At 43.5% G+C, this 24,985-nt stretch overlaps 1 protein-coding gene across 1 annotated transcript in view; it reads right to left on the bottom strand.

Moving 5' to 3' along the window:
* Positions 1-24,985, bottom strand: part of EFCAB6 (EF-hand calcium binding domain 6) — a 227,724-nt gene that overhangs the window by 120,016 nt on the left and 82,723 nt on the right. Inside the window, 2 exon segments of the mRNA XM_060164691.1 lie at positions 6,041-6,201; positions 6,292-6,351. Of these exon segments, the coding sequence (XP_060020674.1) occupies positions 6,041-6,201; positions 6,292-6,351 (221 nt within the window).

Below are 24,985 nucleotides of genomic sequence, written 5' to 3'. Positions count from 1 at the left end.
GCAGAGTCTGAATTTCAAAACTAATTAGAACACACCCATTAGAATGGCGAAAAGAAGACTGACCCTACCAAGTGCCACAAAGGTTGAGGGTCACTATGACCCTCCCCCACTGCTGGTGGGATGCAAAATGCTGCAGCCACTTTGGAAGATGCTTTGGCAACTGAATAGCCACTCACCAGAGGAACCAGCTGTTCCAGCCCTAGGTGCTTAGCCGAAAGAATAAAAACGTACGTCTACACAGAGACGTGTAATACATGTGGCTTTATCTGTAATAGCAAAAACTGGAAACAAACCAAATGTCCATCAACAGGTGAATGGATCCACAAAGTGGGGTAAGGCCATGAAACAGAATTCTACTCGGCAACGACCAAGAACCACACAACAACGTGAGTGAACCACAAAATCATTATGCTTGGTGAATAAGGCCTAACAAAAAAAGAGAACATCTTGTAGCTTTCCATTTATAGAAGATCCTAGAAGATGCAAAGTCATCTGTAGTGACATGGTGCTAGGTGGGTGGAAGAGATGAATTGCAAAAGGGCACAAGAAAGCTTCAGGGGGAATGAAAAAGTTCGGTATCTGGATTGACAGCGTGTGATGGGTTCACAGAGATATATACACATGATGGATTTCCTCAAATTGTATTATTTAAATATGAGTAGTTTATTGTCTGTAAGAATACTGCAATAAAGATATAATAAATGTAAAATAAAGAAAAAATTTCGTGAGAAATTTGGTATGGAATTATGGAAGTACTTTATTGGAATTTGGGGATATGCAAATATTTGAGAAAAACATAGGAAACCACTAATATGGCAGGATCTTTTTCTTTTCCAACATTTTGTTTGTTAATATTTTTCTAATCATAAACGTTGTACGTGCTCATTGTTGCAAACTTGGTAAAGGCTGAGACCCAAGAAAAAATTCCACAGATCCGTTAAAATGCACAAGGCTTAGAGCACAGTAGGTGTGGGTGTGAGCCCTGGATTCTGCCTCCCGGGGTCTGGATATCGGCTCCATGACTGAAGGCGGGCTTCACGAGGTCTGGTCCGCGGACACTTCCCCGGCACAGTGAGGCCACGACTCTTTTCACATGAATACACGCTGTTATTTGTCTCTTCCGCCCTGAGTCTCTGGTGCGTGTACAGCGGACCTTCCAGAGGCTGCAAGGCATGTGATCATTCCTTGCTCCGACCGCTGGTGGAGTGTGTGCTCGTGTGGGCTGTGCTCACTAACATGGTCTGAAGCTGCGGAAGCGTGTAGGGTTTCCATGAGGAGCTGGAGTGCGCTTTCAGAGCTCAGCTCAGCTTTTTTTTTTTTTTTTACATCTTTATTGGAGTATAGTTGCTTTACAATGGTGTGTCAGTTTCTGCTTTATAACAAAGTGAATCAGTTATACATATATTCCCATATCTCCTCCCTCCTGCATCTCCCTCCCCCCCACCCTCCCTATCCCACCCCTCCAGGTGGTCACAAAGCACCAAGCTGATCTCCCTGTGCTATGCGGCTGCTTCCCACTAGCTATCTACCTTACGCTTGGTAGTGTGTATGTGTCCGTGCCACTCTCTCGCCTCGTCCCGGCTTACCCTTCCCCCTCCCCGTGTCCTCAAGTCTGTGCTCTAGGAGGCCTGCGTCTTTATCAGATCAGCTTCTTTACTAGCTCCTTATGAGCTCGTGTTGTTTATCCCTGCTCTAATTTCTGTAACCTCTTTATTATCCAGTAAATCCTTATTTTGAAATCCCGAAGTTTTTCCTGAGCCTACAGGGGAACACAGTAGTAAGTGCACTCTCATCTTCTGCAATGACAGGTTAAATGCCTCAGCTTTCGCTTCTCATACAGTAAGTACTGGTAGACACACTTCATACAACAGAAACCCTCTGAGGTCCTCGATAACTTTTAAGAGCATCGAAGGGTCGAGAAGCTCTGACCTGGGGCATGTGACCCTTTCTACGCTTCAGTCTCCTTGTCTATAAAATGCACATAATGAAAGTCCCCCCTCAGAGGATTACTGTACTGTAAAAATTCCATAAGAGGATCCACGTACAGCTGTTAGCACTGGGCTGGCCTGCTGCATGTATCTGTGCTCAATAAACCACAGCTGGGATACCAGGATCACAATATCATGATGACATGCATGTAGCCAGCGGGCAGAGCATGAGCTCCAAACTACGCTTTGCTCAGTAAGTACCAGCAACTGTTATAATTGCTTCAGTAATACTCTGTGATGAGCACTGTGTTACGTATTATAGCCACAACTGTGAGAAAACCAAAGCAATGCCCGCCTCATGGAGCTGCAAGAGGCTGGGAAAACGCTCATTCTGAACCGAGGGAACAGATCACCGAAAAGCCCAGAGGCAACAGAGAGCCTGGTGTTCTCAGGAAATAGGAAGCCAGTCAGCCCAGCTGAGCTGGGACCTGCAGGAACAGCCGCCGCACACGAGAGCTTCCCACGGGCTTGAGACTGGCTGAGAGGCTTCATGCCTATTACCTCATTTGATCCTGACCACAACTCTCTAACATTTGCAGGAGGGAAGAGGCTCAGAACTTGCCCGAGTTCACAGCTAGCTCGGGCCGAGCTGGGGTTTGAACCCAGGCAGTCTGGCTGCAGAGCCCGAGCTCTGGGGAGGCTTTTTTCTTTTTTTTAATTAATTAATTAATTTTATTTATTTACTTTTGGCTGCGTTGGGTCTTCGTTGCTGCATGCGAGCTTTCTCTAGTTGCGGCGAGTGGGGGCTACTCTTCGTTGCGGTGCGTGCGCTTCTCATTGCGGTGGCTTCTCTTGTTGCAGAGCACGGGCTCTATGCATGCGGGCTTCAGTTGTGGCACTCAGGCTCAGCAGTTGTGGCACGTGGGCTCAGCAGTTGTGGCACACGGCTTTAGTTGCTCCGCGGCATGTGGGATCTTCCCGGACCAGGTCTCGAACCCGTGTCCCCTGCATTGGCAGGCGGATTCTTAACCACTGAGCCACCAGGAAGCCTCTCTGGAGAGGTTTGAGAATCCTGGCGGGCTGGGAAGCCACGCTCTGTTAAAGCATCTGGTATTTCCCTAATGGCAAGAGGACACCCAAATGCTTCAAGCAGGGTTTTAACGTGATCGTCTTTGCAGTTTAGACAAAGACTGGCTACGTAATGGAGAAGAGAATACGGGGGCTTCCATCTCAAATATCCAATTGCCTGCGCAACCAACTCACTTAAGTTCACTCATTCATTCATTCATTCATTCCGTCGCTTGACACTTAAGATGCCCTGTCCATGAGCCGGGTACGGTTCCACTGCTAGGTACCGGGACTTTGGGAGTGAAGAGACAAAGTCCCTGTGCTTTACATCCTTGGTGGGTGGCACAGGTAATAAACATCAACAAATGACAAGAGCCATGAAAAATGGAGCCGGGTGACACGTAGAGAGTACCTGGGAGGTGGGGTGGAGGGGAGGTGGAGAAGGAGGTGAATAGAGTGACCTGTCATTCTGGGTGGTGGGGTGTCACCAATCTCGTGTCCAGGTTAACATGTCCAAAATGGAACTTCTGATTGTCAGTCCTGAAACTCCCCCAGCTCAGGTGACAATCCTGAGTACCCAGATGCTCAAGCCGGAAGCTGGGGCTCATCCTCGCTTCCTTCCCACCCCACCCCAATGCACGCCCCTGGCCGTCCAAACACACCCTGAACCTCCACGTGAGCTCATGGTGTGTGTTCGTAGGAGAACTGCAGAGATAAAGGGTAGCTCCGGCGGTGGGGGTGGGGGGCTGGCGGTTCTTGCTACATCCAGCTGATTTCCGAAGGGCCTTTATCATTTACACGCCCACAAGGCACACATGGGAGGACCAGTTTCTCTACCTCCCTGCTCTGTCTTTTAACGTGTTTGCAAACTTACAATTCTTTTACTTCAAGTGATATCTAACGCAGTTCGTATTTCCTTCTACTTATTAACCTATATTTTAAAGCGACGGCAAGTCTCAGGCTCAGAGTCCTTGGCAGATAGAGGCATCTCATTAGGATTTAATCATATTTTTTTCATGAAATGCAGTCTTAGTGTAACCTCTTTATAGCAAGTGAGGATGTTTTTACATGTATGGTGGTAAGAAAAGCCTTTAAAAAAATTAATATACTTCAGAAAAAGAGGAGTTGATATAAAGAAAATAAAATGTACTCAGGTAGAACATGAATGCCCAAAGTTTGGGCGACATCTTCCTTTTTATGGACAAGTAAACAGAGACCCCCCCCAAGAGGTTCCCCTCTCTTGCCCCTTGGAAGTTGCAGTTTCCCAGGGTTCCTATTCCTTCTCCAACCTTCCCCTCAGCTGATGATCTCACCTCCCCCTGCACAGAGGAAACAGAAGTCTGGAGGGCAGGACTCCTAGGTTAGCGCCCATGCCCGCCCCTCTTCCTGGCCTGGCTCCATCTATCAACACCTTTTCTCTCCAGTCTCTGGCTTTCCACTAACTTCTCCTCCCAGCCCACAGACAAGCACAAAGCCTGTCTGTGAAGCAGGTGAACCCTTTCTCAGCACTGCATCCTCCACTCCACAAGCACCCCTGGCACCTGCTGGGGGGTCCACCCGCCCCTCCCAGCCCTGGCCCCTGCTCAGCCCACCTGCTTCCCGTGCGACGTGGGACCTGGCTGGCCTCCTCCTGCCCCGTTAGCCCCAGGCACCGCCCTTCCTGTCCCCTTGCCCCAACCTTCTCGGCCTCCTTTGCTGCTGGACCAGCCAGGGCCCTGGTTGTCTGGTGGTGCTCTGCCAGGTCCCACCTGCAGCCCTCTCACCTCAGATAGTCCCCCATCCACCCCGGACAAATACTTGCTGAACGAATGAACCAACCGTTGGTGTGAGGACGCTGGAGTCTCATCACGGCCCAGACTCCTCTCTGAGCCCCACGCCTCCTGGAGATTTTCCCGTGTTTTCACCCCGACTGGCTGACTCCTTCTGTGTTCTCTCACTGGCCAGCAGCCCCTGGCATCACTGCAGACTCCTTTCCCCCCTCTGCCATCAGCCTCCCGGTCCAGAGTCACCAGGTCTGTCCTTCTACTGCCCAGACCTATCCCAAAGCAGTCGCCCCCTGCAGTCCTCTGCCGCCCCCTCCTTTCAAGCCCCTTCTTTCCCTCTCTCCCCATTATGTCTGCTCCCCTCACCGGAGCCAGAGCAATCTTTATCTTTATCAACTATGTTTCAGGTCACTTTAAGTCAATGTAATGTAAAGAAAAACAATAAATAAGATTTTTAACGTTCCAGTTGGAAGGAATGAGAGAATCGCTGTGATTCCACTGGATTTCCACCCACAGTGATCTCCCAGATCACTGCCCACACGCTGGGAAACACCGGCCCCCGTCCCTGAGCCCGTGCAGCTCTGAGTCCTGGGACAGCAGCAAGTGGGTGGCAGGTGGCGTGTCGGGGGCGTCATCCCCTGCAGAGCGCCGGCTAGGCCTGCAGGTTGTCAAGGTCATCTGCAGAGAGGGAATGCCCCAAGGGGTGAGCCCCTCCGTGTGGAGGCTGAAAGGGACACCAGGCAGGGGACCCCTGGGACCTTCAGGACACCGTTTTCTTCTTTCTCTGATATCCCTGTCCCCCCACCCCTGCCCCCAAGCTTCAGCTCATCCACCACAAATTAAGTTTTAAACTAAAACGAAAGAAAAGTATAATTCAAGTTACCATTTATGGGCTGGCTGATCATAGCCAGACACCCTGGGAGGTTAAATGGCATAACGATTAAGAGCATGGGAGTCATGCAGACCAGAGGTAGAACCCAGGCTCCACTGACTAGCTGTGTGACGCCAAGGAGGTGCTTAACGTCTCCAGGCCTCCATTTCCTTCTCCACGAAAGGAATTGTCATAGCTGCCCTACACGCCTGTGGTGAGGACTACATGACAGCATATATGCCAGACTTTCAACCAATGCCCGACGCTCAGTACAGACTCAATACATAGGAGCTATTATCAGCACTACCTACTAACATGGCAAAAAAAAAAACGTAGAAAAAGGTTTAAAACTGTAAAACAGACTTTATGGAAAACACGGCATGAATTAATTTCGTTACCAGAAAACTTACTTTACTAAATGCTCGGTTGTTAAAAATGGGCAGAAAACGTGCATGATTTTCTTGAAGTTATTTCGCCCAATGAGCCCTGTGTCTCCAAGGTCATGTGACCGCAGCATATTATAGAAAACGTGTAGATTCCTGGAAATGGAGTCATGAACAATTTCTTCCACCTAACAGAAAAAACAAACATATTTACCAAGCTGCACGTTTGTAACCTGGGGTGGTAGCATCTTGGGGCCACATGGGAAAGTGTTACTTACCGAATCCCAAGCCAGGAAGAGAGGTGCCTTGGTGTCTTTACAGGAGGATGTTTTGCTTAGCTAATTGGGAAAGAGAAAATATATAAAGACAAATCACTCATAAAGGCAGTAGGAGCTTTGGAGGCAGGTGGACTTGGATTGGCAGCTTTGTCCCTGATTATTAGCCAATAGCTTTAGACCTTGAGAAGTGAGCTTGCTCCCCACCCCCAATCCCCATCTGGAAATGGGGTAATAACATTTAACTTGTGCTTATTTTTAAGAAGTACAGGAAACATGAAAAAATCCATCACCTAGAAATCAAATAAATGCAAAGTGAAAGAATAATGAGATGACATTTTTGCCTATCAGAATGGCAGAAATAAAAAAGGAAGCAAACTGCTAGTGTTGAAAATGGATAACATCAGACAATTTGATAATCTACAGCCTCTAGAGTAACGGTGACTGTCTCTGGGGAGTGGCTGGGGACAGAGGTAGAGGGAAAACTCACTTCCACTGTATTCCCTTCTGCATCTTTTGCATTTTGTACTTCATACATATATTCAACTTTTAAAATAAAACATTAAAAAATATATAAAATTTTTATTCCATTTCTGGAAATTTATACTAAAGAAATTATCATAGGATGATTTAAAAAAGGAGGCAATACAATATTCCTTGCAGCAAAATTTATAAAAGGAAGAAAAATGAACACCCAGATTATAAGAGCAGGGAATACGCTGCATCTTTTAATATTACATAGCAGAATTTTTACTGACACTAAGGGTTAACAATACGTTAATCAATGACAAACTAAAAAGTCACTAATTATCTGGTCTCATTTTAAAATAAAATAGATACTATATATGAAAGTATACATATATCCAGTTCATCAAATTATATACATTACATATGTGCAGTTTTTATATATCAATTATACCTCAATAAAGCTGCAAAAAATCATATGCCTGTGTAGGTATAAAGGTTTGGAAGAATATGCAACAAAGTATAAGAGTGAGTAACAATGTAACACAATTCCTCAATGTTAGAATTGGCAGCGATCTTAAGTTTCTTCTATTTGCATACCTCTGCGTTCTAACGTTTCTAGCTCACTTGTTTATATTAACATACACTCAACAAACTGCTTTCTGAGTGCTGCTGGCACTGGGCTATGCCTGTGGGTACAATGGGCAGTAAAACCAGAAAGGTCTCCGCCTTCCTGGAGGCACGGCAACATCGTGACAGAAACATGACCCTGTGACTGGCACGGGTGTGTGAGGTTGATGACTGCAAGACAGGCTTCATCAGAGGGGTCAGGGAGGGCCCCTGGAGAATGGGCCCTGGACCAGGGAGCAGGAAGGAGATCCTGGCAGAAGCTGCACTGCCGAGGATGGCGGCGGGAACCTGGGGAGCCCGAGGACCCGAGGGTGCGGCGGTGAGGAGACCCCGTGAGAGGTGGCAGGGCTAGACCACGTGGCACCTCATCAGCTACGTGGGGAAGTTCTGCTTTATCCTGCGGGTCCCAACGCCATTAGAGGGTTTGCAGCCTGGAGGCTGACAGCATCTGACTTAAGAGTAGGCAGAGACCACGCTGCTGGCCACATGGAGAGCAGACTGCTCACATGTCTGTATTTCTGTTTTTAAAGAAAAAAAGGTGGCTATGTGCAGGGCTGCTGTGACAGTCAGAGGTGATGATTTACAAAAGCTAACACAGGGTCTGTCCCACAGCAGAATTCTGGAAAAGTTGCAGCTCTTCATTTTTGCGGGTAAAAGGGCTCTGGGACTCACTTTTGAATCAGAGTTCAAGAAGGATTGAGTGACATGGTTTAGGATGTGCACAAGGTGGACATTCAGGAAGCCATAATTTTTTTTTTTTTTTTTTTTTTTTGCGCTACGCGGGCCCCTCACTGTTGTGGCCTCTCCCGTTGCGGAGCACAGGCTCCAGATGCGCAGGCTCAGCGGCCATGGCCCACAGGCCCAGCCGCTCCACGGCATGTGGGATCTTCCCGGACCGGGGCACGAACCCGTGTCCCCTGCATCGGCAGGCGGACTCTCAACCACTGCGCCACCAGGGAAGCCCAGGAAGCCATAATATTGAAACCAAAAGCTAATCTGTACCTGGTAAAGAAAGTCTTTAACAAATGTTTCAACGAGACTCTGTTAGTGCTTACTGCACGCATTATCTGAAACTAATCTGATTTTTTTAAGTTCTTAAAATGTTAATAGCTATTAAAGTTATAGAAGTATTTTTAATAATAAAACCATCAACTTTTCAGCCAAAAGAAACAAATACTAAAAGTAAGTGTTTGTCACTAGAGGCAATAAGCAGTGTTTGTTTTTGTTTGTACTGCAAGACATGATTGCAAGAGCAGTGCCTTTGCCATGCTGGGAAAAGGAGTCACATCCAGCATATAAAGTGCTGTCACTCAAGGAAAAGTTTTCAGAAATGTCAAAGAGCATCCTTCAATGAGATTTAAAAACTCAAAGTTAAGCAACTTTTAAACACAACTCTTACTTAAAAATTAACGCAGCTGAAAAATGTGCTCATCCATTTATTTAAACCATATTTCACCTGCATCTCTTATTTCACTAAGAACACTTAAGTTGCCTGCCGTAAACAGAAAAGCAAACGTGAAGTTGTTGTAAAACTCACCTTAGGGTTCTCTTCAAGCAGTTCAATAAACGTGCTGACGTTGACCCATCCGGTGCACCCAGGGTCAAGCGTTTGCACTAGTTCTTTGAATTCTGAATCACTTATTTTTACAACCATGCAATTTAGAATATGTCGCAATTCTTCCCCGTTATATGTCCATAAGGTTTCTGAGCATGAGAATATATAAGGGAATTTTTTAAAAACAAAAAAAAGGAAGCAAGAGCATTACGTGTATTTAGCAGCACTTAATAAAGCATGAGTTTGGGCCAGATAGAATTATGATTTGAAACACGAATACCTCAACGGATGGTCATTACTGTATAACCCACGTGCCAAGAGCGGTGGGGGAAGGGAATCTAGAACTTTGCAAGTGCAGGTCCTACAAGGTTCTCTGCCAGGACACGGCAGGAGACAGGCTGAAGAGAGGAAGGAGGCTGACCCTTTGCCCAGGGCAGGAGGTCCTACAAGGTTCTCTGCCAGGACACGGCAGGAGGAAGGAGGCTGACCCTTTGCCCAGGGCAGGAGGTCCTACAAGGTTCTCTGCCAGGACACGGCAGGAGGGAGGAGGCTGACCCTTTGCCCAGGGCAGGAGGTCCTACAAGGTTCTCTGCCAGGACACGGCAGGAGGAAGGAGGCTGACCCTTGCCCAGGGCAGGAGGTCCTACAGGGTTCTCTGCCAGGACACGGCAGGAGGGAGGAGGCTGACCCTTGCCCAGGGCAGGAGGTCCTACAGGGTTCTCTGCCAGGACACGGCAGGAGGGAGGAGGCTGACCCTCGCCCAGGGCAGGCTGAATCCTGGCACACTCCCAGGGCACCCCAACCCACCTGAGGGCCCCGCGGCTCAGTCTCATGGGGCACAGAACTTCCTGGAAATTCAATTACAACTAGCTGATTCACTAAGAATATTAACCATGCTCGTTTTCACTACCACCAACCTCATCACTTACATAAATGTACAGTTACTTAGTGAGAAAAAATTTCAGCCATGCTGCATAAAGAAAACATTATGAGCAAAATACCGCAAGGCAAATTTCTTCCCCCAGAACAAAAAATTACCAATAAGTAAATTGAATATCAAAACCGAGAGAAACTGGGCTTCCCTGGTGGCGCAGTGGTTGAGAATCTGCCTGCCAATGCAGGGGACACGGGTTCGAGCCCTGGTCTGGGAAGATCCCACATGCCGCGGAGCGACTGGGCCCGTGAGCCACAACTACTGAGCCTGTGCGTCTGGAGCCTGTGCTCCGCAACAAGAGAGGCCACGATATTGAGAGGCCTACACACCGCGATGAAGACTGGTCCCCGCTCACCGCAACTAGAGAAAGCCCTCGCACAGAAACGAGGACCCAACACAGCCCAAAATAAATAAATTAATTAATTAATTAAAAAAAAAAACTGAGAGAAACTGTTTACTGGAAAAGCAGGGGAAATAAAGAACCCTACCTCTTCATAGGGAGATATTGTGAATACCAGTGTGACCAAAGACTTGTGAAGTAATAAAGCCGTGTATAAATGTCAACTATGACTTTGGGGTCCAAGATCTGAAAAGGATATAAGGTCCTCTTGGAGAAAATTAAGTAATTTAGAGGATATGTGCAGGGCACTTTTTGGTTTGGGAGTGACAATTGTTTAATGTCCAAATGGGAATCATTGACAACTAATATTTATAATTTTCAGGAAATTTATCAACGATCACCACTATCTAATTCCAGAATATTTTCATCACCCCGAAGAAACCTTGTGCCCATTTGTACTCACTCTCCATCTCCATCTCTATCCTAAGGCAACAAATCTACTTTCTAACTCTCTGCATTCGCTTTTTTCTGGATATTTCATGTAAACAGAATCATACGGTATATGCCTTGTATGCACCTTCCATCTGGCTTCTATCACCTACTGTAATGGTTTTGAGGTCCATCCATGTGCTGCGTGGATCGGCATTTTGTTCCTCTTTATTCCTGATATTACTATTCCACTGTATGACAGAGCACATTTTGTTTACCTTGTCATAAGCTGATGACCATTTTGATTGTTTCCAGTTTAGAAATTACGAAGAATGTTACTATGGACTCTTGCACACAAGCCTTTGTGTGGACACCTGTTTCTATTTCTCTTGCACAGATACCTAGGAGTGGAACTGCTGGGTCATGTGGTAAATTTCCACTGAAATTTTTAAGAAACTACTATGTTGTTTTCCACAGCAGTTGCACCATTTTCCATCCCCACCTGCAGTGTATGAGTTCCATCTCCACAATCTCGCCAACACTTATTGCCGTCTGTCTTTCTGATAGTAGACATCCTAGGGGTGTGAAGTGATGTATCTCATTGTGGTTTTGATTTGCATTTCCCTGATGACTAATGACATTGAGCATCTTTTCATGTGCTATTTGGCCACTCCTATACACTCTTTGGTGAAATGTCTATTAAAATCTCTTGCCCATTTAAAAAATCAGGTTGTCTTCTTATTGAGTCCTAAGGGTTCTCATATATTCTAGATACAAGTCCTTTACCAGATATATAATTTACATATATTTTCTCTCAGTCTGTCTTTAATTGTATCTTCTGAAGCACAAAAGTTTTAAATTCTGATTAGTCCAATTTACAGATTTTGTTCTTTTATGGATCATGCTTTTAGTGTCACATCTAAGAAATATTTGCCTAACACGAGGTCACAAAGATTTACACATATGTCTTCTTCTAAGACTTTTACCGTTTTAGCTCTTATATTTAGGTCTATCGTCCATTTTCAGTTAACTTTTGTATATGATGTAAAGAAAATGTCTAAATTCATCTTTTTGCATATGGATATCCAATTGTCTCAGCACCATTTGTTGAAAAGATTATCCTTTCTCCTACTGAATTGGTTGAAAATTAATTGACCATAAATGGAAGTGTTTATTTCCATACTCACAATTATGTTCTGTCAACCACTAAGTCTATCCTATGCCAGTACCACACTGTCTTTATTACTGTCGCTTTATCCTAAGATTCAAAGTCTGGAGGTTTAAGTACTCTAAATTCCTTCTTCTTGTCCAAAATTGTTTTGGCTATTCTGCCACCTTTGCATTTCCAAATGAATTTTTAAGATCAGCTTTTCAATTTCTGGGAAAAAGCCAGCTGGGATTTTGATGGGGTTTGCATTGAATCTACAGATCAATCTGGAGAGAATTTCCACCTTAATACTATCGATTCTTCCAATCCATGAATATGGAATGCCTCTTCACTTATTTACGTCTTCTTTTCCTTTCAACAGTTTTTTATAATTTTCAGTATACAAGCCTGGCACTTCTTTTCTTAAATTGACTCCTAGGTAATTTATTCTTTTTATGCTATTGTGGATGGAATTGCTTTCTGAAGTTCATTTTCAGATTGTTCATTGCTAATTTATAGAAATATAACTGATTTTTGTATATTGATCTTGTATCCTGTGACCTTGATGAGTTCATTTACTAGTTCTAGCAGTTTGTGTGTGTGTGCGTTCCTTAGAATTTTCTATTACAATATCATGTTGTCTGTGAATAAAGACTTTTATTTACTTCTTTCTTCCCAATCTGTATGCATTTTATTTCTTTTCTTTCCTGATTACACTGTCTAGAACTTCAGTATAATGTTGAAAAGAAGTAGCTAGAGCTGATATCATTGTGTTTTTCCTGGTCTCAGGAGGAAAGTATTTAGTCTTTTACCATTAACTACGCCGTTAGCTTTGGGTTTATCGTAAGTGCCCTTTATCAGGTTAGGGAATTTCTTTTCTATTCCTAGTTGGTTGAAAATTGTTATCCTGAATGAGTGTTGAATTTTTCAAATATTTGTTTCTGCATCTATGATCATGCAGCTTTGTCCTTGTTTCTATTAATATTTTGTATTACATTAATTGATCTTTTGGAAGTTAAACAAACCTTGCAGTCTTGGGATAAATCTCACATGGTCGTAGCATTTAATCCTTTTTACATGCTGCTGGATTCACTTTGCTAATACTTTTTTGAGAACTTTTGCAACTATATTCACAAAGGATATTGATCTGTGATTTTCTTTTCCTGTGATCTCTTTGTCTGGCTTCGGTATCAGGATAATATTGACCTCAGAGAATTAGCTGAGAAGTGTTCCTGCTATGCCTTCTGAAAGTTTGTAAAGGATGGCTGTTTGTATAAGCAATCTTTCTAGCCTTCAATGTAGAGAATTTTGCACATTTTTCGTTAGATATATTTCTAGGTATTTGGTTTTTTAAAATACTGATGTAAATGGAAGTGACCAGGGTGATGGGCCCGTGTGGAGGGAGGATGCCAGTGTGTGGAGGCAGCACACACAGCTTCTTGGAGTGGCTCTAAAGCATCTTCTAACAGCTCTGCGCTCCTCTCTACATCAGGGGGACCTGCTTCCCAGGGCTGCCCTCTGTGGCTAGGCAACATGCCATCCCTGCCCACTCCTGGCTCTCTCCCTCTGCTCTCCTTCTCCTTCCAGGTTCCAGAATGTGGCCAAGACCCAGGTAAATGGTCAGAGGGGTTGGAGCGGGCATGTCAGTCGGAAACCACGCCCTCTGCAGCTCTCAAGTATCTGATGGCCGTGGCTCTCGTGTGATGCCCCAGAGGGTAAGCTCACTGTCAGCAGGGACTTCACCTCGTTCATCTATGAGTTCGACCTAAGTGCCCATGGCTGGGTCCGGCGTGGGGCAGGCACTCAATCCCCCACCTTCTCAGGTGTGTCCGTCAGTCTGTCTGCCGAGCGGTACATCAGTGACATATTTGGCACAGTAAGCATTATTACAGTCCTCCATTAGCGGAGATGAAGATTTCACTATTTTTAATTAAATTACTTCTTCAATATACTAATACAAGCTGAGGGGGATGAACACACGGAAGCCTTCGTTTATCTTAAAGAGGTGGCCCACCCGACGTGCTAGCAGGTGGCTCAGCGCAGGGCGGAACACGCCCGCTCTGGAGCAGCCGGTTCGAATCCTGGCCCCATCACTCACTAGCTGGGAGCCTCAGGCCAGGCACGCGCCCCCACGTTCCTTTCCTCAGCAAATGAGGATGAAGTGAAAGAACTGAATGAAGATGATGATAGTGTCCACCTCACAGAGGTGCTGAGAGGCCGGTGAGCGAATACGAGAAAATCACTGAAGACAGTGCCCGGCACACAGTCAGTGGCACAATTCCTATCCATCCTGAGAGAACAGGTCATACAGGCATAAAGATTAATGACAGCTGGTGTACCAACTAAAGTGTATCCGCCACGAAAGCAGGACCCCAAACCTTGGAATCCACACTGTGCAGTGGCATTCTAGATGGACAGAGGTCTGGCGCTGCAGCCTCCGGAGCAGAGAGCAAACCCCGGACCCATAGGTCCACCTCCAGGCCCTGGGACCCTCCCCAGAGCCCTGCCCCGCAGCGCAGACTGCCCCTCGCTCGGCGGACTTCGCAAGGTAGACACTGAGGCCGAGCAGCTCCGCTTTGGTACTCGCTCACGTATGAGTCTGAGGCAAAGTAATTCATCGCACTCCTGGTTAGTTACTAGAGATTCAGTTATTGGATGTGCTCAGTAAATAACTAACTTGGGAGATATTGCTATGTACCAAAAGCATCCGAATGCTGCTTTCTAAAATAAACATGAAAGTGGGACAGGAGCTAATGCTTCAAGCAGAGTCATGAATAAGCCTCCCTTTGCAGTACAACTAAGTAAGTAAACAGGCTATTCTGGAACTAAGAAAATGTTCCTGTCACGGGCTACAGTTGGTTATGAACCCATACATTCTAGGGTGGGACGTGGGAGGACGGGTCAGCAGGCCTGGATTAGTCCTTAATTAAACAGCTAATGATGACTAGTCACTCCATTCTTAACAATCTTGACACACGTTGTTCTCACCCCCTGGCATTTATATTGCAGTAAATTTTATGTCTTCTATCCTTCCAACTAGACCCAGCTCTTGCGGTCAGGCTTTGTATCCCTAAGGACTCAATATTTCCTAGCATGTAACGGGAGCACAAAAAATATTTGCTGAGTGGATTAATGGACGAATACACAGTTTTTATTGGTCCTGTTTTGAGTATCAGCCTTCTTTGAAACAATGAATTTTTCACCAGAGAAGGGTTTCAAAGTCTTACAGAGTTGGGGCTTCCCTGGTGGCGCAGTGGTTGAGAATTTGCCTGCTAATGCAGGGGACACGGGTTCGAGCCCTGGTCTGGGAGGATCCCACATACTGCGGAGCAACTAGGCCCGTGAGCCACAACTACTGAGCTCGCGTGCTACAACTACTGAAGCCCACGCGCCTAGAGCCCATGCTCTGCAACAAGAGAAGCCACCCAGTGAGAAGCCTGTGCACCGCAATGAAGAGTAGCCCCCGCTCGCCACAACTAGAGAAAAGCCCACACGACAAAGACCCAAGGCAGCCAAAAATTTAAACAAATAAATAAATTTTTAAAAATTAATAAATTAAATAAATAAAAGCAATGGGAGAGGGACTTCCCTGGTGGCGCAGTGGTTAAGAATCCGCCTGCCAATGCAGGGGACATAGGTTCGATCCCTCGTCTGGGAAGGTCCCACAGGCCGCAGAGCAACTAAGCCCATGCACCACAACTACTGAGCCCGTGTGCTGCAACTAGAGACGAAGACCCAACACGGAAAAAAAAAAAAAACCGCACTAGCCAATGGTAACATGTGGGCTGAAAGTGCTTGTTTTACCCAGGACAATGGAAACACTGATTAGCTTTAGGCTTTACAAGTTTAGAACACATGTTAACATTTTAAGGATAATCAATATAAGAATAGAAATAAAATATTTAAGTCTCAAGGCAGTGGAGGAAAAAAAAGAGTGATAAGAAAAACTCAGCCGAACCAAACATGACGGAGAAACAAGAAAGAACCAAGTAAATCATAGAGAGTACAAAGTAAAGTGGTGGGGACGATCCAAATACATCTATCACAACAAACGGAAACAGACTGAACTGGCCCATCACAAAGGTAAAGATGTTCATTTTGGAATTTTAAAAATACAGATATATGCTATTTTACAAGAAATACACTGAAAGCATGACAATAAAAGAGTGAAAACGAGAGGTTGGGAAAAGAGATACCTGACAAATACTTATCAAAAGAAAAGTGTTATGGGTATTTTAATAGCAGATAAGATAGACTATAAAAGCCAGAGGGATAAAAGGGTAGTGATATAATTACAAAGGGGACAGCTGGCCAGGAAGATATGACGAAGCTTCACTTCCAGATATGTGCACCAAGAGGCATACCAGATTTATAATTCCTTATATTAGCACTTGGGATTCACCCTGCTGTTGCCTCTTGCGCCCTGTTCCACTGGGAATTCTGGGTGGGTGACATGACAAAGGTCATGACTCAGAAATCCCTGGATCCCTGGCTAGAACACGTGAATACCACCACATCTCCGGCCGCCCTCAGCCTCCTAATACACTCACTCTATGTGCCCATCAGTCTTCACAGCCATCATCCCTGGCAGCCACTCTGGCCAGGAACTCTTTGTTGTTTATTTCTGCATTCTTAGCACCTCCCACGATGGTCAGCATCAGTAGGCATCCATAAAATTATAATTTTGAAGACTATGAAGCCAATGTGAAGAATGGTATAATATGCATGTTCCCATTTAAAAAGCGTGATATAAAACTGTAGGTGCATTTTGATTACAAATATGTAAAAATTACATATGTATGTGGATACAAAGTGGAAGAGAATGTGGAAAAATGAAAACAGTCATTGGCTATGTAAGGTGGATGGTGACTTTTTGTTTTTGATTTCTATTACTGCTACTACATTATTACTTGTGTCATTTTGAAAATGAAACAAAAAGAAATGGCTATACAACTCTTAGCTATCCAAGAAAGTAATTCCTAAAAGATTTCACTATGTACAGGCAGGAAAACAGAGCTGTTTTCTGAGCCATGGAAATATTTATGCCCTTCGCTCTAGAAGCCATGGTGGTAACACACAGGCGACTCTCTCTGGACACACAGGGTGCTGAGAAGGGAAGGAAGTGCTATGGGAAATGGGTCCAGCTGGTCTAGCTCAGTCCTATTTTTTCCTTCTCGTTCTCTAATGCCCCTCCTTTCTAGGTAACCCCAAGGTGTCCTCCAACTATTCAGAGTTTCACAGGACAATCTTTCTATCAGCCTCAATCCCATGTCCCCTGAGAAAAGGTTCTCTGAGTTACCTGGACAGAAAACCAGGTAAATTAAAGACAGTATTCCTCACCCAAAGTTTGGTCTATATATACCATTTCCAAATAAAAGTAAACAGGAGTCCTTGGAGAAATGGCTGATTCCAGGTCTGAGGCAAGAGATGTACCAGAAGAGCCTAGAGCATTTCGTTATACCAAGAAATGTTATCAAAGACTACTAGGGTCACACCAGCGGGACTCCGGAGCCAACACAAAAAGCCTCCCAGTGGCCAAGACAGAACAAATTGAGTATCAAGGAGAATAACAACTGTAATGAACTGAAAGGCATCAAATACGTTAACATTCATGAGCTCATAATAACATTTAAGAAAAGTCACTCATTGCTCACTTCTGGAGGATGCTAGGAAACCAATTCATTATTTTGAAAAATAGTAAGTGAAGGGAAAGAACCAAAGAGATCCTACCTTTTCTACACTAACTGTGTCTCATTGTTACCAAATGGTTGGAAAGGGGAAGTTTGCATTACAGAAGTACTCCAACTAATAAAGGAGCAACAGTAGACACAGAGCGTCACCACCTTACAATCCCTAGTGAACTGATGGATATAGGGTGATCAACAAGGGCTGCTAACATCACAAGAAGAAAGACAAGCAGTCCATACATGCTTGCTACCACCTATGAAGTGTTCTTGCCCCCCAAATTGAACCTGGATCTGTGCATGTATCAATTCAGGGGCAGGGACTGGCGGGGAGGGAGACAGGAGAGCACGTTACATGTCACCGTGGGTTGCAATCAGTCAGATTCAGATTGTAAGAAACTCTACATAACAAACAATCCAGACTTTTTCTACAAATGCATCTTAAGGGGGGAAAATTAACAAATGGAGAGAGACCCTGCAGATTAAAGAAGAATTGTGGCAAATCAATCAACTGCAATGTACAGATTTGATTTGGATCTCGACTCAAATAAGTTATAAAAGAAAATGTGAGACAATCAGTTAAATTTGAACTCTGACTGGATATTTATTAATATTATTGATAATTCTATTAGGTGTGAAACAGTATTTTCACCATGTTTCTAAAAAGAGTTCTTATCGAGAGACATAGATCTTTTCAATGAAATATGATGTCTGGTATTTGCTTCAAAAATATCTGAGGTTGGGCTTCCCTGGTGGCGCAGTGGTTGAGAGTCCGCCTGCCGATGCAGGGGACACGGGTTCGTGCCCTGGTCCGGGAAGATCCCATATGCCGCGGAGCGGCTGGGCCCGTGAGCCATGGCCGCTGAGCCTGTGCGTCTGGAGCCTGTGCTCCGCAGCGGGAGAGGCCACAACAGTGAGGGGCCCGCGTACCGTAGGAAAAAAAAAAAAAATCTGAGGTTGAGGAAAAATGGGCAGGGATAGCAATGAAATAATTGACCATGAGTGAGTGGGAAGTTGCAGATGGGTAGTGGGAGCATTCGTGGATTCGTTACATTATTCTCTTTACTTCTGCATATGTTTGAAATTTTCAATAGTAAAAAAGTCTAAAACATTCATAAAAAATAAATAAAGCTGTTCCCGATCCTCACAGTTGACGTTTGGGGAAAAAAAATGTCAAGGAAACAACGGGACTCTTACCTTTTCATTAACTGGATGAAAATTCTTCTTGGTAATCGGTATACAAAGGTGTCGAGGACAACCTTTAGGTAATTCAAAGATACGTATCCACGTTTGGACGGGTCCCCTGCACTCAGGGCCTTTTCAACCTTTTCATAGGATTTTGAAAGCTGTGGTGAATTAAAATTACAGCATTCACAGAAATCAGCGGCACAGAGCTGCTCAACCACTTTATTTTCACCAAAACCTCTTCACATTTTCCTTTCCAAAACTGATCAAAAAGGTTACTATGGCATGTACTGAACTTCAAATGTTTAATTGATGAGCTCACTACAAAACAGTATCCCCAGTCACAGTTACTCAACTGACAAGGCAGACAAGCTTCTCAGGGAAAAACAGCACATACAATAGCTCTAACTCAAATTTCAGAGCTAAAAATACTTGGTGGATCTGCCAGTTTGATACATCTTTCTTAATATACTTTCAACCCATCCCTACTGTGAGCCCATGCTAGGCTGCTCCTGATTAAGTCAGGTCAATCAAACAAAAAGCTGGTGACATTTTATTAAAAAGAGAAGTAGCTTTGACTGTAAGGGAAATCGTTAGGATTTCATAAACATCGTACACATTGGACATTTCTTTAATTATCCCTTTTTTTGGCGGGGGGGGAATTACAAAGAACCAGGGTGAATCAGCTTTGCTTATGGGACATCTAAAATGCAGTAAAGTAGGTTAACCACTGATTTTTGTATGACTCATAAAAATGCTATGAAGATTGGTTTTATTTCCAAAGGTTTTCCTGCTGTTTATTACTGAGTAATAACAATATTCTTCGATATTTCCAACCCTCTCCACGTTCTCCGAATTCACTTTTTTCCTGCTAACTGGGATACGAAGATAAACAAAAGAAACACCAACTTGGTGTAAAAGGGGACGTTTAAAAAGCTGCTGGAGGGCTTCCCTGGTGGCGCAGTGGTTGAGGGTCCGCCTGCCGATGCAGGGGACGCGGGTTCGTGCCCCGGTCCGGGAAGATCCCACATGCCGCGGAGCGGCTGGGCCCGTGAGCCATGGCCGCTGAGCCTGCGCGTCCGGAGCCTGTGCTCCGCAACGGGAGAGGCCACAACAATGAGAAGCCCACATACTGCAAAAAAAAAAAAAAAAAAAAGCTGCTGGAGCATGGAAATATATGTACAAGTGTCTCTCCCCACTAAAGGAATGAGAAGCACATTCACTAAGACTTCCTGAAGGTGCACAGGAATATCGGAAATCTAAGGGGAAATCTTGAAAAGAATCTAAAGACTTACAGGGCCTAAGCTTCTTAGAAAGTTGCATAAAATTAACCCAAAATGTGGCTAAACGTGCCCATCTCTCTCTCTCGGGGAGGTGGGCTGCCTGGGGGAAGCCTCTAGTGGAGGGAAGCCAAAGCCAGACATGGAGTCTGGTCTCAGTATATTTATTGGATTAATGAAAACTGCTTTTAATATCTTAATGGCATTTAGTCTCCAATCAGGTTTTTTTCAGGAGAGTGTTTTGACATAATCCAGAGCTCTTAGAAGAAAAGCAGGAATGAAACAAAAGTAATGTCTTTGTTTTTCTGTTTTTTTTTTTTAAGACTTTATTGAATTTGTTACAATATTGCTTCTGTTTCATGTTTTGGTTTTTTGGCCACGGAGGCATGTGGGATCTTAGCTCCCTGACCAGGGATCGAGGGATCTGATCGAACCTGCACCCTCTGCATTGGAAGGTGAAGTCTTTACCACTGGGCCGCCAGGGAAGTCCCCAGAAGTAATGTCTTTGCAACACGTAAAACTTTTTAGGAATTTTCATCATTACTGTTTATAATGAAACAAACAAAAACATGCAAGCAATTCAGCAAAGTATAAAAAAGGACATAAAGATACCGGAAGTCTCACTACCCACAGGTTTTTATATGGTGTTCCAAAAACTCCAACATGATCACATAAACATATATTATAATTTTACAAAAATGGGACCATACTACACTTTCAGTTTCGACAAATGCTTTTTTCATTTAACAACATGTCATGAAACTTTTCCCACAAGAACTAGTGTGTATCTGCATCACACTTTGGAGATGATACACGGCAGCCGTCATGTTATGGATGGACAAGCGAAAGGTACACCCATTTCCCATGTTTAAACACTTGCGTCTTATAAATGTTCCCCTGACCCCCAATCTAAATGAGGCTCCCCTTGTTATTCTCTCTTATAATACCCCGTCCTTTTCTGTCATACCACTCTAGGAAAATGGTAGTTACGAACGTGTATTTGTTTAACATCTCTCTCCCTGATGTAAGGTCATGCAATCTCCATGAGAGCCAAGATTGTGCCCTGTTTTGTTCGCTAATAATTATCTAAAATGAAGCACAATTCGGCATGCGGTAGGCACTCAATAAATATTTGTTAAAAATGGATATATTTTTACCAAAAATGTTCTAAAGAAAGGTTGTAAAATGTAAGGAGCTATCTGACACATCAGGGAAAAGAGAAACAAATTTAAATTATAGCTGAAATGCCATTTAATCCGCATCAGACTGGTAAAAATGTACAACTCTAATGATATCAAGAGCTGGTGGGTACATTGGACAACAGGAATTCTCATATGCTCCCAATGGGAGTGTGAATTGGTATTCTGAAAAATAACTGGATACTGCCAATGAAAGCTGAGGAGCATGCTCCCTACAACCTAGCAAGGAATGCTGGGTGTAATTCAGAGACACCTTAGCAGGCATGCACCAGAAGATATGGAGCCAACCACTTACGGTGGCATCGTTTGGGTGAGCACAAAACAGGGAGCAATCCAGTGTCCATCCCTGGGCAGCGCATTATCTGTGCATATATATAGCTAACGGAGAACTGTACAGCAGTGAAAATGAAAATACAGCTACCTCCATAATATGAGTGGATCTCAACCTAAGCACAAGCAGGATGAAAATAAATGGTTTTACAGCTATGCAAACACACTACAGAAAAAGAAAGAAACAAACGAACATCAAGCAAAAGACAAAGAACCCAATCTGTAGGAGAACAGGATACAAAAAAAAAAAAAATATATATATATATATATATATATATATATCTCACCAGCAAAGCTTTCATACTATAAAAAGGAACTAAATAAGAATATAAATTCATTAAAAGAAAAGCTTGAAGACAAGATGATAAAACAATGAAAGAAAGAAAAACAAACAAACAATGAAAGAGAGTAGAAGGATATTTCAAAGCTAAGAAAATAGAAAACAAAAACAACATCATTACAGGAACTAATAACAAATTAGAAACAGCAAGAATAAAAGACAAGGCTGAAATTAAAATTAATAGTAAAGGAATGGCTTGGGAATTCCCTGGCAGTCCCGTGGTTAGGACTCAGCACTCTCACTGCCAGGGCCCTGGGTTCCATCTCTGGTCGGGGAATTAAGATCCTGTAAGCCGTAAGGTGTGGTCAAAAAAAAAAAAGAAAAAAAAACAATGGCTTGAAAGATTCCCAATAAGGCGGAGGAAAAGGACAAAAGTATTATGGCATTTTGGGCTTCCGTGGTGGCGCAGTGGCTGAGAGTCCGCCTGCTGATGCAGGGGACACGCGTTTGTGCCCCGGTACGGGAAGATCCCACATGCCGCGGAGCGGCTGGGCCCGTGAGCCATGGCTGCTGAGCCTGCACGTCCGGAGCCTGTGCTCCGCAACGGGAGAGGCCACAACAGTGAGAGGCCCGCGTACCGCAAAAAAAAAAAAAAAAAAAAAAAAGTATGGCATTTTGAGAGAAGATGATTACCATCAAGGACAGACAAAGATGATCCAATATAAGGATAACTGAGGATACCACTGAAGGAAGGAAAGATGGAAGGAAGACAGAAGGGAGGGAGAGAAGGATGCAGGGAGAAGGTTTTAGTGACGTGACACAGGGAAAATTTTCCTGAAGTGAACGAAATCTGTACGTCAAAAGAATATACTGTGTTCCAGGAAACTTTGGCAAAATGCTCCATGCCAAGACAGTCTTCGTTTTGCTTTTTAATTTCAAGGATTAAGAAAAAATAGTTTAGGCATCCTGGTAGAATAAAAAATTATCTACAAGGGGGAAAAAATCAGTCGACCTCAGGATTCTTCTCAAGAACACGCAATGCCAGAAGGCAATGTAGAAAAACAACATTTTGAGGAAAAGAAAGAATGATGGAAGAATTATACCCAGCTACGTTGTTGTTCTAATAAAAAAAAAGGGAGAGATAGTATGAAAAAACAAAAGGAATAAAGTACCCATGAGCCTTTCTTGAGGGAATTACTTGACAATGAAATCCAGCCAACCAAAGAATAAATCAAAATAAAGAACTCTGAAAGGGATAAGCTATGGTAGCACTGGAGTAGAGTGATGTGCATTAAATCCATGTAGATATAAAACGCAGGCAAAACAACTGGGGGAATTACAGTAAGAGAACAAAATGCAAATATTATAAACTCTGACTGAGAACAAAATATAAACAGCAAAAATTGTGAGGTGGGAGGGGATGGGAAGAAACACAGGAAGTGCCAATCACAAGGAGTTTCATAGCCAGCCTGCGCTGACTGTAACTGAGACATCCTTCAAAACACCATCATTTCTCCAACTCTTCATGGCTTTCTTAATCTTTTTTTGTCTCAAAACTCTTTTTGGGACCTGGTATCTCTTGTGGTAAAGAAATATTTATCCAAAGTTCAGAAATATCTTTGGCTTCACTTGAGGACATTATATCATGTGGAGCACCCGGGGTTCAGACTGGGCCCCAGGACTCTCTGGCGGGGTAACCTGGGGCAGGTCATTAAGCCTCCTCGTGCTTCAGGTTCCTCATCTTGAACCCGGGATGATAATGGTGCTTAACTCCTGGAGTTGCCGTGAGGACTGAACACCTGAGGGGCGCTTACAACACTGCCTGGCACAAAGGCAGCCCCATAAAAGGGTTAATTATGAGGGTGATGATGATTTTTTTTTTTTACTTCTGGTAAATTAAAAGAAATTTAAATTAAATATGATTTATTTGTAAAAAGGAGCATGATTCTCTTCCTATAAAATTATTTCTATCTATGTATCCACCCACCCACCTGCCGATGCAGCAATCCTTCTATACATAGAATAAAGACAGGCCTAGAATTATGTTCACCAAATGTTGCCTTTGATTATTTCTGGGTGGTGGATTTTGAATAATTTATTACTTTCTTCTTTATACTTTTCAGAATTGCTTACATTTTTTGGAATGGTCATGTTTTCATAAAAACAATAATTCATTAACAACAAGAGAAAACAAGTTTTACCGATTTACCAACAGAATATTCATGTGCTCGCCCTCTAACGCCCTTATCAATATTGGCTTCTGTGTTAATTTTTTCCGCATTGATGATTTTCTACTGAAAGTTTTATATTAATAATTTATAAAAGTTCTACATATGTTAGGAACAGTTATTATTTATCTGTCATTTACGTGGCACATGCTTTGCCAAGTTTATCATTTGCTTGTACAAAGTTTTGCTGTACAAATACTTTTTCATTTTAATATAGTCAAATTTATCAGTCTTTTTCTTTATGGCTTTGGGGCTTTACTTCATGCTTAAAAGTCTAAATTTCAAGATTAAAAATTTTCACCTAGATTATTTATTTTTAAATTTAAATAGTGGGGGCATACAGAATTTATTTTGGTGTGGAGAGTGGAAGGTTCCAAGCTTTCTTCCCCACATGGCTGGCTAGCGAATTATCCCAGTAATAATTACTGAATCTTCTCCTCCCTCGTCCCCACCATACTTTATTGGAATGCCTCACATCATATGCTAAATTCACATATCAAGATTGGCCCACTACCCAACTACTGTTTTAAATCAATTTGAATGTTCACTGCTGCACCACTGTCATAATGTTTTAATTATTATACCTTTAAAAATATTTTATATGTGATAGGATAAGCCCTCTATTGTAACTTTTCAAAAGAAAAAAAATATATATATATATATCCACCCAGATGTAGGGCGAGAAGGTGTTAATACTAAATCTTCCAGTCCAAGAGCTAGAAAAGCCCTCTTCATTTTTCAGATTTTCCTTTATTTTACTCAATAAAGTTGTATCATTTCATTATATAAGTCTTAAATTTTTCTTATTACATTTAGTGTGTGAGTAGCACCAAGGAAGTACTTAATGTCTCATCATCTTTACCATCATCCATGCATTGTTGTTACGAGAAGCTGGAGGAGGTCCCAGGGCTTGAGGAAGCAGAGGTGGTTCAAAGCAGTTTAGAAATAACGTCTAGACCTAATGGTCTTCCACAGCCATCTACTCTCTCTGTTCCACACTTTAGCTAACCC

The sequence above is a fragment of the Lagenorhynchus albirostris genome, chromosome 11 (genome assembly GCF_949774975.1).
Source record: "Lagenorhynchus albirostris chromosome 11, mLagAlb1.1, whole genome shotgun sequence".
Taxonomy (NCBI): Eukaryota; Metazoa; Chordata; class Mammalia; order Artiodactyla; family Delphinidae; genus Lagenorhynchus; species Lagenorhynchus albirostris.
Note: the sequence above shows the minus strand (reverse complement) of the source record. Positions and strands in the feature narration are given on the sequence as shown.